The sequence below is a fragment of the Chamaea fasciata genome, unplaced genomic scaffold, assembly GCF_029207755.1.
Source record: "Chamaea fasciata isolate MVZ Bird 193981 ecotype frontalis unplaced genomic scaffold, bChaFas1.0.hap1 SCAF_15, whole genome shotgun sequence".
In the NCBI taxonomy this organism is placed as follows: domain Eukaryota; kingdom Metazoa; phylum Chordata; class Aves; order Passeriformes; family Sylviidae; genus Chamaea; species Chamaea fasciata.
Window position 1 is genome coordinate 14,865,244 of NW_027094100.1, and position 12,459 is coordinate 14,877,702.

At 50.6% G+C, this 12,459-nt stretch overlaps 1 protein-coding gene across 1 annotated transcript; it reads right to left on the reverse strand.

Annotated features, from left to right (window-relative positions):
• Positions 1-361: 361 nt before the first annotated feature.
• Positions 362-12,083, reverse strand: GRPEL2 (GrpE like 2, mitochondrial). Its single transcript, XM_066197201.1, has 4 exons — positions 11,958-12,083; positions 7,356-7,524; positions 6,095-6,176; positions 362-3,803 (listed from the first exon to the last, which is right to left on the reverse strand). The coding sequence occupies exons 1-4, from the start codon at positions 12,023-12,025 to the stop codon at positions 3,448-3,450; spliced, it is 675 nt and encodes a 224-aa protein (XP_066053298.1). The 5' UTR covers positions 12,026-12,083; the 3' UTR covers positions 362-3,447.
• Between the last annotated feature and the right edge of the window lie 376 nt (positions 12,084-12,459).

Sequence of the window (12,459 nt, forward strand, 5' to 3'; positions counted from 1 at the left end):
AACCCAGATACCCAGATTTCAGCTGTTGGCAGAGCACTGCTGAACCAACCACCACCGGAGGCTGGCAGAGAACATTTCTCCCCGCAGTCATCTAGGAACAGACACAGCGGAAGGTGTGGAAATAACAGGGGCTGACACACCTGGGCAGGTTATCGGTGCAGGAAATCACTGACACCATGTCTGTGTGCGCATTTCTGGGAGTCCTCCTAAAGCATCGCTAATAAAATGTTCAGCCAAATGCTGCCGTGGCCCTTTCACGGACAATGGAATCAGGAACAGCAAGAAACCTTCCAATGTGCAGTCCCAGCTGGCTGGAGTTGGAATGAGCAGCAGTTTGGGGCAGGGAAAAAGGCAAGAGAAGTCACTGCAATTCTTCTGTTTTATTAGCAAATGGACAGTATCTGGACATCTAAAGGAAATCAGCCCTTTCCAACATCAACTCAAATGTCGTCGTCAATTCCTTGCACAGCTCCCACACGTCTGTGTCTTTCATGCTGCCAGAACCTTTGGGTAAACAAAGAGCACAGAAACACACTAAAAAAATTACAATATATACATGTTTTCCCCCCACCTAAATGGCCTCGAGATTTTTGGAGATCAGCAACGCTTTGTTCTTTTGACTTTGCAAGTAATATCAAAACACCTCGAGTTTCAAAATAAAAAAACACTACAATATTCACAATAGAAAACTTAAATTTTTTTTTTTTTTATAATTAAGAGACTGCTAAGAGCTCTGCTGCTGAAGCACTGGGAAGTTAAGGTTCACAAAGCAACAACATCCATTTCATTCTGCGGTGCTCCTGGTCAGAGTTTAGACCTTGCCATGCTCATGAGTCAGACCCCTCCCTGCAGGAGTTACAGAAACAGGGCAGAAAAGGCTGCAAGAACCAAGGAGAAATTCAACCCACCCTTCCACAGTCTCAGCCAGGACAAAAAAAAAAAAAACAACAACAAAAAAAACCCAAAAAACCATCATTAAGTGTGCTTGAAAGGCAAGAGAATCAAATTTTACCTGGGAAATCTGGATTATGAGATGGAATCCAAGTTTGGTTATTTCATGCTCACTTCACCTTTCAAAGGAAGCAGAAACTGGGACAAACAAGAGCTACAGGATTTATCTCTTTGGTAACATCTGTGAAAGAGTCTCTCAGCATTGGCTCCATTTCACAGGAATCATAAAACCTGACAGGATCCTGTAGAAGTTCTGTAGGTTTCAATGGGAGAAGAACTTGCCCCAAATTAAACAGGGCCTCTGTGAGGGTGGGATGGACTGCCCAGGACCTGGATCCCTCAGATTCCTGCTGCAGCCACACTGCAGGGCCCCAGTGAGAGCAGACCCCCCCAGACAGACAAGATGAATGAACTGTCTCTCAGTACAGACAGAAGGTCTGGAGTGCATTTTAGGGTATTTCCTTAAGGCAGAAGAGGGTGAGTACTGGCTGAGGAGACAGGCAGAGCTGGCAAACCCAGCTGAGGACATGGGTTCCTCACTTTTGAGGAGGAACAGCCAGATTTGTAGTGCCACATTTCGTATTTTACCCATTCTTCTCCGGAGAAACAGCGTACCCTGGTGACCTGCTCAGCACAACAATGAATAGGGAGTCCTGTTTCTCTCTGAAACTTCCAAAAACATCATAATAAAGCAAGACACTGAACAAGAGGTTTGCCCATGAGCTAAAGCTGCCAGAAGTGCTGTTTCAGGGCTGGAATCTCCAGTATCTCCCTCAGAACCTACTGCACAGAGGTAAGGCAGAAAGCCACACTCCAAAAAGGATCCACTACAGACTCACACCACAGCTGCCACTGAAAAAGATTCCTTAAATTTCTGGGATGCCAACCCACTAACTGCACACAGTGTCCCCAGGTGAAAAACTGTCAATATTAAAGGCTGTGACAATCCTGAAATCCACCACCAAAGGGTTTTTCAGCTGAAGCCTGCAAAGGAATGGGAGAAGAATAAATTTTCTTCCAAACCAGGGATGGCATCCACCCTAAGTAAAGCAGTTTTGGAAGTGCATTTGTCAGGTTATGGAACCAAATCCAGAAAGTAAAGAAAGAAGGAATGAACAAATCAGTAAGAAACAACCTGGGAAACAACCATTCCTGGTTATGTGGCTCATCTGTTCTTCTGTCACTTGACTGCTTGCTGCTCTGCAAAGGGTTAAATTCTGATCCCCCTCAGTGAGTGCATCCTTTCAGCTGAGATAAATGAACTCCCAGGCAATAGGGCCAGTGGGAAATACATATGTGCTGTGACAACAACATGCCTCCAACCAGGAGGACAGCTCGAGGTCAGCTTTCACTTCCTCAGCCTTCTGCTTCTCTTGCTTTCCTGTCACTGCTGCTAAAATTGGTTCAAGGGCACTTGAGACTTTGGAGCAGAGAAGATTTTTCTCCTTGCGTCAAAACCCAAAAGGTTTAATATTTACAAGGATCATTGAAAGTAGGACCAGAATGTGGATTGGAAGTTGGTGTAATCTGAGGATCTCTACTGGAGAGTTGAGAAAATAGAACAGTCCAGATTTCCTGCTTAAGGGCACAGCTCCATTTTGCCAGCAGCTGCAACAAAGAGCACATAGTTTATCATGCTTGAAAGCTGCACAAATACCCACCAGGGAAGAGAAATTACTCTCCTCTAAAACATACATTTGGGCTGGAGATTAAGAGATGTGAGGACAGTTTTCTGGCTCCACCACAAATCACCATTCCCTGTTTTACCTTTGGGAACAAAGAGTCAAGCTGGAATTTTACCTGGAGAAGGAATATTAACATTAGTCTGACCTAACAAATGAATTCTTTTTAAACCCTCATCTCTATTCAGCTCTAGTACAAAAGGGATTCCATGAATTCCAGACTGTTTTCCTGAAGCAACGTAAGAAAAAGCTGCCCCTAAATGTCATTTCAAGTGATCATCTTCACCCCATCCAAGGGGTCTGGAGACAAGGGAAGACATCAAATCCAGGTGATAATAATGCTCATCCCTCTGGACTTTTCCCAGTGCTTTGCACATGAAAAGCCTCACCACATCCTCGTGAGGTAGGTCAGTATTATTACAGTCCCTTGATACAGCTGTGGAAAGTGAGGCAGAGAAGTTTCTTTCCTGGAGGAGTCTCCCTCAGAGGTGGAAGAGAGACACAAGAAGAAAATTTCCCTTTCTCTCCATATCTCCTCTCTTCCCCACACACAAACCTTCACAGAGAAATACGCAGAGAAAGGGGCCACAGAGCCACAAAATCCTCACAAACAGCAGAACTACTACTACTACTCCTCCACAGACTCCAAAAAGGATCATTAAATACCCAAGTAAGTACCTCAGAACCGACGGCGACACCCCGAAGCCACCACACCGTAACAACCCCAGCTCAATAAATAAATAAACACACACAAATGCAGCTGTGACTGTCCCCAGCTCAGGAAAAGGTCCCAGGTGAAGGAGCAGGAGGCAGGTCACTCCTGAGCCTCCACAGCCACGCCGACCAGCGCGTGCCTGATGGTGCGGCCGTGCAGTTTGTAGCCGTCCTGCGTCACCAGCGCCACCGTGCCCGGCTGCAGCCCCTCGGCCGGCACGTGGCAGATGATCTCGTGCTCGTAGGGGTCGTACCTGCCCCCCACCGGGTTCATCTTCTGCAGCCCGTGCTTGGCAAAGACGCTCTGCAGCTTGGCCTCGAGCAGAGACAGCCCCTCGTAGATCTTTCTCAGGGCGGGGTTGGGGTCGCTGGGCTCGGCGTGGCCCGCGGCGCTCTCAGCCGTCTTCTCCAGGATGTCTGCTACCTCCACCAGGTCCCTGCAGAAACTCTGGATCCCTGCAGGATGGAAATGAAAGACAGCTCAGAGAACACCCAGAGTGACGCTGTCTTACACTACAATGACACAGACTTCGAGTTTCAGAAGGCTGAAATGACTTTTTTATTTTTGGGATGTGTCTCCATTTTATACTGTTTCACACAGACCAATTCAATTGGTGACACAAAGACAAACCTCCTCAATCACATTGGTCAGACCAGAGGGACATCAAGAAGTCCCTCCTAGGAAAAGGCATGAATAACATAGGTAGAGTTTACAAAAACATTTGTCCTGTTTATAGAAAATTCTCTGAGAAAAGAATTTCAGAAAACCAAAACACCTCAGGCATGAACCAGAACTACACCAGAGCCCCAGCACCCAGGACAGACAAAGTCACAGAGGTTTGAAGGCACCTTTAAAGCTGCTCATTGATTTGAAATCAATTTAGCAAGACCAGGCGGTGTCTTCTGATTCCTGGAATCGAAGCTTCAGCATGAAGAGACTCATCTAGATCTCATCTAAAGACTCCCCAAACCAAGGTATATGCAGGAAACGCACATCCATACCATGAACATACATATATTTGGTATTCCTGACAAAGCAGAGCATTAAAGTCCCACTCCAAAGTTTTTTGCAACTCAAATTTGTCATTTAGGACTCTGCTCCACATGCCCTACTCCAGTCCCCACTGACAAGATTTTATCACACAAATGCCCATTGCACAGGGAACAAACACAATGGGGGGAAGTAAAAACAGTGCATGGCTATTCTAAAGCACAAAATCCCCAGTTCATTCACGGCTTACAACCACTGTGGAAGGACTGGACCAAAATGGTCCTTGGGTTGGCCATGAAAAGCCAGGCATGTTTTGTCATTAGGAAAACGGGGTTAGACTGGCTGCGTTTCCAGCAGTGGTTTCTTGCACAGTGCAGGAAATTCCAGGAAAAGCAGCCTCCCTCAGTTCCATAAATGTCATAACTCTCTGACTGGAATGACACATTAGGGAAACACAGAAAATGAGGCAACAGTCAGGTGCTGTCTGCAGCTGTACGTGTGAACAGGCACAGAACAAAGGGAGAGGAAGGAGATGCAGCAGAGGAGCAGACAGAAGCCCAGCCAATTCCCACTCATTTCACGGAATCAGAGTCATTTAGGCTGCTCAAGACCTTGAAGATCATCAAGTCAGCACTGCCAAGGCCACCACCAATCCCTATCACCGAGTCTTTTCAGCACCTCCAGGGATGGTGTCCCCACCTATTCCCTGAGCAGCCTGTGCCAGTGCTTGGCAACACTCTCAGTGAAGAAATTTCTCCTAAAATCCAATCTAAACCTCCCCTGGCACAACTTGAGGCTGTTTCCTCTTGTCTTACCTCCCATCAATTGGGAAAAGAGACTAACCCCGCTTTGCTAGGACCTCCTTTCAGATTTTCCTCTTACCTACAGATCTCCAAGCCTCTCTCAATTGCTCACTCTGTGAGCAATTTCTAATAAATAACTCATTTTTTCTTCATGCTACATATCAAATCCCAAGAGCTCAAAAAACCCTCTCAAAATCAATCATCCTGTTGTTGATTATCCCCAAACCCAGCAGCCATTTTATAGCACCACGGGTGGAAAGTAAGAAAATAACAGCAGCTCTAATTTCAAGGCTGCTAGAATTAACTAACAATAAACCTCTTGAGATTCGTGCGTTATGGAGAAAAACAGTTTTTCATTCTCAGAGATGGTTTTGGCACAGTGCAATGCCTGAACAGCACTTTCCTCCCCCTTCACCTGCTTCTGCTGCCAAAGCTACAAATCCAGCTCGTTTCACTGGTACTAAAATATTTCTTTTAGAGGTTTTAAACATCTAATATAGATATTGACAACTACTGCCCCAGGCTGCATCTACCTCCAATGACCTGAAGCAGAGAAGGCTGTTAATCTAGTGAAGGAGATCACAACCTGATGACACAGCTGAGTATAGAGTACACCCTGCCTGAGCCAATCCTCAGCACACAGGAGAGCCCTGCATTTTCAACCAAGTCAGCAGAACTAAACTCAGCTGCACTGGGACTATTAAAAAAAAGAAAAAGAAAAAAAAAAAAAATCAAAATTCTGTGATTCTGTGGGGAAACCTGAGAGGACAGGACACAGCTGGACACAGAGAAAATACAGTGATTAAACTCAGATAGCAAGAATGGAGGCCAAACATCACAGCAGGCTTTAAAATAAATGAGGGAGGGCAGGACAGGGGGACAGAAAAGTTGCTGATTAGCGTTTTCTGCTCAGGCAGGCAGGCCAGTGCAGTAAACACAGCTCTTCTGCTTACCAAAGAGTTTGGCATCTTCCACAAACTTCTGTGTTCTCCTCCGGACGTTCTCGGAATCTGCCAAAGCTTTCCGGTACCGCTCCTGGAACCACAGAGGGGACACATCAAACCAGGGGGAAAAACCCCTTTCCTGACACTGAAATCCCTCAGAAATGCTGGAACCACAGAGGGGACACATCAAACCAGGGGGTAAAACCCCTTTCCTGACACTGGAAACCCCTCAGAAATGCTTTAAAAAAGAGAAGGTTGTGCTGGGCTCCTGCATTTTCATACACAGCCAAGTCCTTCTACTGATTAACCAAAAAAACTCCCTCAGAAGACCCAAGGAAGGCCAAAAATACTCTGGGCACTGAATGACTGAATTCAACTGAACAGCCACTGTCAGGCTGCTGCTGAGCTCCTCCCTTCTCCAGCAGGCAGCTCTGTGACAGCTGATTTCTCACTCAGGGCAGGATTCTCAGGGGGATTATCTCCAGAACAGCCCAGTGCTGTGGGATTTAATCCCTTCCTCAGTCACGTGTGTTCTTCAATACAGAACCTGATTTCCACCGCACACAGACACTTAGAAGGACTTCCCTTCTTGGCTAATCTGGATCCAGTGTGACATAAAGCTATTAAGGAGTGTCCAAAGGAGGGGCATGAGGATGGTGAAAGGCCTGCAGGGGCCATGGAGGAGCAGCTGAGGGCACTGGGATTGTGCAGCTGGAGGAGACTGAGGGGACACTCCTTGGGGTCTGCAGCTCCAATCTCTGCTCCTGGGACAGGGACAGGACCCAGGGCAGGGCTGGAGCTGTGCCAGGGCAGGTTTGGGTTGGCTTTTGGGAAAGGTTCTTCCCCCAGAGGGTGCTGGCACTGCCCAGGCTCCCCAGGGAATGGGCACGGCCCCAGAGCTCCAGGAGAGCTGGGACAGCGCTCCAGGGATGCCCAGGGTGGGGTTTTGGGGGTCTGTGCAGGTCCAGGAGCTGCACTGGATCATTCAGTGGGAACTCAGGATATTCCAACATGTAACACTAATCAGCCACTGCCACAAGGCTGTGAAAGAAGTGACCAGCTCCAACACAGAGCTTTTCCTGCCAGGATCACACCCTGGCACTGCTGACAAATGGTGTTTTGGGGGAGGCAGGGTGGGATTTCACCCTCTCACACTCAGGGCACAGCTGCTCTGGAGCTTCGTGCGTGTCGCAGCACTTAGGGAAAAATCCAGGGCTGAAAACCAGACCAAGGCAAGAGGATTTGAAGCAAAGGCATCCAGCACACTCACAGTTAAATCTCGGACTTGCTCCTCCAATTTGCTGGCTTTGTGCTCCAAGGCACAGTCAGACAGGGGGTGCTTGGGCTCCTCGCTGGGGTCCTCTGGGCCACACTCGTCCCCTGTGCTTCTCTGCTGAGCTGCAGTGCTGAAAGCACACGGGGACCCTCTGCAGTACAAACTGGGGACAAAGAAACAAAGTTGAGTAACTTCAGGGTCAAGCAGAATTCAAGATCAGCGTCATTATTAAAAGCAGGCTCTTTTAGAAGAGGCATACAGGATTCTAGACCAAATTTTAGTTCTTTTCAGAACACACAATTGGCAAGAAACACAAAGAGGTGTTTTTAAATTCTTTTATTTTAGACTAACGTGGCGCACAGAGGCTTTACACCACTTCTTTGGCATACCTTGCAAAGAGTCAGATTGCCACAGAAACACAGAATAAATGAGGTTGGAAAACACCTTCAAGACCATCAAGTCCAATCCCCACCTCATCACCAGCCCAGAGCCCTGAGTGCCACATCCAGTCATTCCCTGGACACTTCCACCACCTCCCTGGTCTTTTCCAACATAAATAATTCTGTGATTTCCTGATTGTGTTTCACTCTCCCTCCTACTACACTTGCTTTTACAAACCAACCTTGACAGGGCTCATTCCTGCCAGCATGAGCCTCAGCTCTACCTCCCTCTCACACCTTACAGCAGAACAAAACAGAATTTACTTCCAAACCAGCTCCGCTCAGGAAACATTTCTGTACACACCTAACAAGGAAGGGTGTATTCTCGTCTTTTGGGAATACCTGGGCTCTTCCTCTGAGCAAAGCTTTCAACCCTCCCTTCATGCAGTGTTTTATATCCGCTCCATGCAATGTTTTCCATACATTAAGTGCAAATGAAAGGCAGCACAGCCCAGAAATCCCCGTGCTGGCACCAACTGCACTCCCTGTGTTTTTTCAGAACAATTCCACTCTGCACAGAGACACTAATTTAGACCCCGGAACCGATTCAGCTGAGTTCACATTGCCAGGCCTGCAGCATTAAGCATTCTTCCTCTTTAGCAAGGCTGCATTGCCCGGGTTCAATGTCACAGAAGTGCACAGAGTTTCTTCTGGGGTCTGTCAGGGACCCTCAGTGCTGTTCAGCTGTTTTGCCCCCTTTATTCCAGTCCTGGAGCTGAGCAGAATTCAATCTCAAGGAGTTAAACCAGCTGAAAAATAACCCTATAAAAACAAGAGGACTTTTCTCTCAGTGTCCCTGAACAGGTCTGCTGACAGATCAGATCAGTGCAAGTGCCAGAACCAAAGAGAAGCCAAATACGTGAGATGGGCTGGGGAGGTGACCCTGAGGTGGTTCAGACTGGCTCAACCCTCAAAGCCCAGCTTAAGAGATCTGTATCAGCCCAAAGACCACCAGGCACCTCCTCCCAGCCCGTGTTTAGCAGCCCAGATGTTTCCTCATTTAAATCCTTAATACCAGGTTGCTAAATGTCCCACAGCACTAATGACAAACTTCCTTTCCCCACCTGAGGTCATTTGCATGTGCAGTTTTTATTAAGTGGGTACTCAAAACATCATCTGTATGTCAAACGACTCCTTTTCAACAAATTGTGTGTCAAACACAAACCTGAAAGTGCTTTACACTAGCTCTAGAGGAGGATGTTCCTCAGACTAATCTTTAAAGAACCATCTGGGTTCCAGGAGTGCCAATACAGGAAAAAAACAAACCCACATTTCATCCCTGGCTGCTGTTCGGGGCACAAAACCCCATCTTGAATGATTTTTAAGATTCATTTCACATTCATTTTATTGACTGATTAACAGCACTTTATCAAACTTAGAGAGAGTAGATTAAACTAGAGGGGAGGACAGAGCAGGACCCCTTCACCAAGCCTTCAAAAATCAATCTGAGGCTTTCTTTGCACCTGAAAACGTCCGTGGGAAGCACCAGCTACAAGCTTTATCCTTTATCACCTCACATTTAACCTCAAAGAGCTGTGGGGATGGAAATCAGCCACGCTACAGACGAACCAAAGAACCTGAAACGCAGCTGAGAAATCTCGCTGGGGCCCTCAGAGGTGAAACTCCCGTGTTTTAAAAATAGGCTGTGCGGCTCAGTGAAGTCCTCTGCACCCCAGATGCCAAAGCTGGTGAGGTATTTCCCTCTGTCAGTGGTTACAGGGCAGGGATGGGTGCGTTTTGCGTGGGAGAGGGGCACGGAGGAGCCGGTCCCAGCTGCCTACGTGGAGCAGGGAGCTGCCTGCATGGACTCCTCTCTGCAGCCTCTGAGCCCAAATCCCAAATCCCAGGGCGCTCCCCTGAGCAGGGGACATGCCCTGGCTGTCACATGCTGCCTGGAAAAGTCATGGCCAAGAAATCACAGCCTGACTCCAAAGGGAATTCTCCAGGTCTGCTATGCGGGGTTGAAAATGCCACTGGATTTACTCCTTCCTGCAGGAAGAAAGGAATCTTCCCCAACAAGTGGCAGGAGCTGTTTCCAGCCTGTCCACTGACTGGGCTCCATCCTTCTAAAGGCTGGTTCGATCACAGCCACCCTAAAAATAGGCACGGGTCCCACGGGAGGAAGCTGACACATCCCGAAGTGACAGAGCCGTGGAAGTCGCGGGGCGTGTGAAGGGGGTTACACAAGTAGGTGTCACGGAAAGATTGACAAAGCGATGTCACAGAAAGCCAAAGAGATAAGAAAGAGCAGAGAAGCTGATTGCTGCCATATGGCTCAAGCCAATTGCCCTTCAAGATTAATATTTCAGTGATGGGAGAGGGTTTCTGGAAAGAGGCACGAGGGGATCACCTCTTTCTGGAGCACCCGGTCACTCCAAAGTGCCAATCTGCTCTCTCTAAGGCCAGGGTCCTTCCTTCCCCACCCCTCCCGGAACGCTCCCTCCTGCTCCTCCCAAATCAGCATGACAAAGCACTCGAGTGCTGAGACACACAGAAACATCTGCACTGGTTTCAGCTCTGAGGAGCCTGCTTCGGAAGGAAATCTAATTACTCCCAATTCCATCGCGCTGGTTCATCAGGGAGTGACTGCAGAGATAATCCAGTGGAGGGAGGGGATTGTCCCGCTCTGCTCGGCACTGGGGTGGCCTCATCTCGAGTCCTGAGGCAGTTTTGGGTGTCAGGATGTAAGAAAGACCTAAAGCTCTTAGAGAGCGTCCAAAGGAAGGACACGAAGATGGTGAAAGACTCGTTACACCTTTTTTAGGGGGGCAAAGCAGTTTTCACCCACAGAAGAGGGAGAATTTCCCGACATGCATCTACATTTAGTCCCAAACACAGCTGCCTCTATTACGAGCTGCAGATTTATTAAATTGCATTTAAATGTAACTTTGGTGATGTTTCTCTTCTAGACAAAAAAAACCCCTAACGGGCATTTTGGCTTTTTTTTTTTCTTTTCACCTGCCCACACTTCACTCAAATAACCAAAGCACCTTTTATAGATTTCTCTTTTCTAAGCCATATTCCATGATGTAAAGAAGCACGAGCAGACACTGTTCCTCTGTCTAAATACTGACACAACTGAATGGATTCTCCTCCCGCGACCACCCAAAACACGCTGATAGCACACGTGCTGCCTCACCACCAAAAACAAAACCCGAGCAGCACATTAAACCCGTAATTAATGAACAAATGGTTCAGCCGGGCGAGACACAGAACCCACCCACAGCGGCACGAAACCACCTCCCGACGTGACTTTGCCTTAAAAACGAACATTAATTTACACTCCCCCCCCCCCCAAAAAAAAAAAAATCACTTTTCGGGGAAAAAAGAGCTTGGTTTTCGGGGGTTATTTCTGCCCCAGCGCGTTTCGAGGAGCGCAGAACGGCAGCGTGGGGGTTTGGCGGTGAGATGGGGGATGAGGGAGAGCGGGTCGGGTCCGGCTGTGGGCTCGGCTCGGGGTCCAGACCCGGGTCATGGTTGGGGTCCGGCCGTGGGCTCGGCTCGGGGTCCAGACCCGGGTCATGGTTGGGGTCCGGCCGTGGGTTCGGCTCGGGGTCCAGACCCGGGTCATGGTTGGGGTCCGGCCGTGGGTTCGGCTCGGGGTCCAGACCCGGGTCATGGTTGGGGTCCGGCCGTGGGCTCGGCTCGGGGTCCAGACCCGGGTCATGGTTGGGGTCCGGCCGTGGGCTCGGCTCGGGGTCCAGACCCGGGTCATGGTTGGGGTCCGGCCGTGGGCTCGGCTCGGGGTCCAGACCCGGGTCGTGGTTGGGGTCCGGCCGTGGGTTCGGCTCGGGGTCCAGACCCGGGTCATGGTTGGGGTCCGGCCGTGGGCTCGGCTCGGGGTCCAGACCCGGGCCAGGGTCATGGTTGGGGTCCGGCCGTGGGCTCGGCTCGGGGTCCAGACCCGGGTCGTGGTTGGGGTCCGGCCGTGGGTTCGGCTCGGGGTCCAGAGCCGGGTCGTGGTTGGGGTCTGGCCGTGGGTTCGGCTCGGGGTCCGGCTCCGGCTCTGGACCCGCTCCCGTTCCCGCCCCCGGCGCCCGCCCGCCCGGGCCCGGCCCCGCGGCGCTGCCACGTCTGTCCCCGACATCCCCGCGGCTCCGGCCGCCGCTGTCCCCGCACAGCCCGGCCCGGCCCGGCCCCAGCCCACCCCACGTACCTGCCGGTGCCGGCCCGGCCGGCCGCGGGCAGCAGGGCCCCGAGGCGCCGCAGGGAGCGGGCGGCCATGGCCCCGCACGGAGCGGCGGAGGAGGCGGCGGTGGCGGCAGCGCGGAACTACAGCTCCCACACGGCCCCGGGATGGCGGGCGGGGCGGGCCCAGGGCTGAGGGGAAGGCGGGATGAGGGAGATGAGGGGCGTGCGGAGGGCGCTCCGCCCGCGCCGCACACGCGGCTCCGGGAGCCCGGGACTCGGCTCCGGGCACAGGGGGCTGGGACAGCGGGGTTTGCCTCCGGACACGGCTCCTGGCACCCGACAGTCGCATCTGGACACGCGGTACCGGCCCCCGGGACTGGACGGAGCTCCCGGTGTCCCAGGGCTCAGAGCCGGGCACACAGCACCGGTTCCCCGGAGCTCGGCCCCGGACACAGCTCCATGCCCCCAGGACTCAGTCCCAGTCCCAGCTGCTGTCCCCAGCAGAGTTCGGACGTGCACACTGGGTC

Coding starts and splice junctions, on each gene's coding strand:
- GRPEL2 (XM_066197201.1), bottom strand. CDS start 12,025: ATGGCCGCCCGCTCCCTGCGGCGCCTCGGGGCCCTGCTGCCCGCGGCC. Junction 7,525..11,957: donor GGCCGGGCCGGCACCGGCAG/GTACGTGGGGTG, acceptor CTTTGTCCCCAG/TTTGTACTGCAGAGGGTCCC. Junction 3,804..6,094: donor GGAAGATGCCAAACTCTTTG/GTAAGCAGAAGA, acceptor TCCATCCTGCAG/GGATCCAGAGTTTCTGCAGG.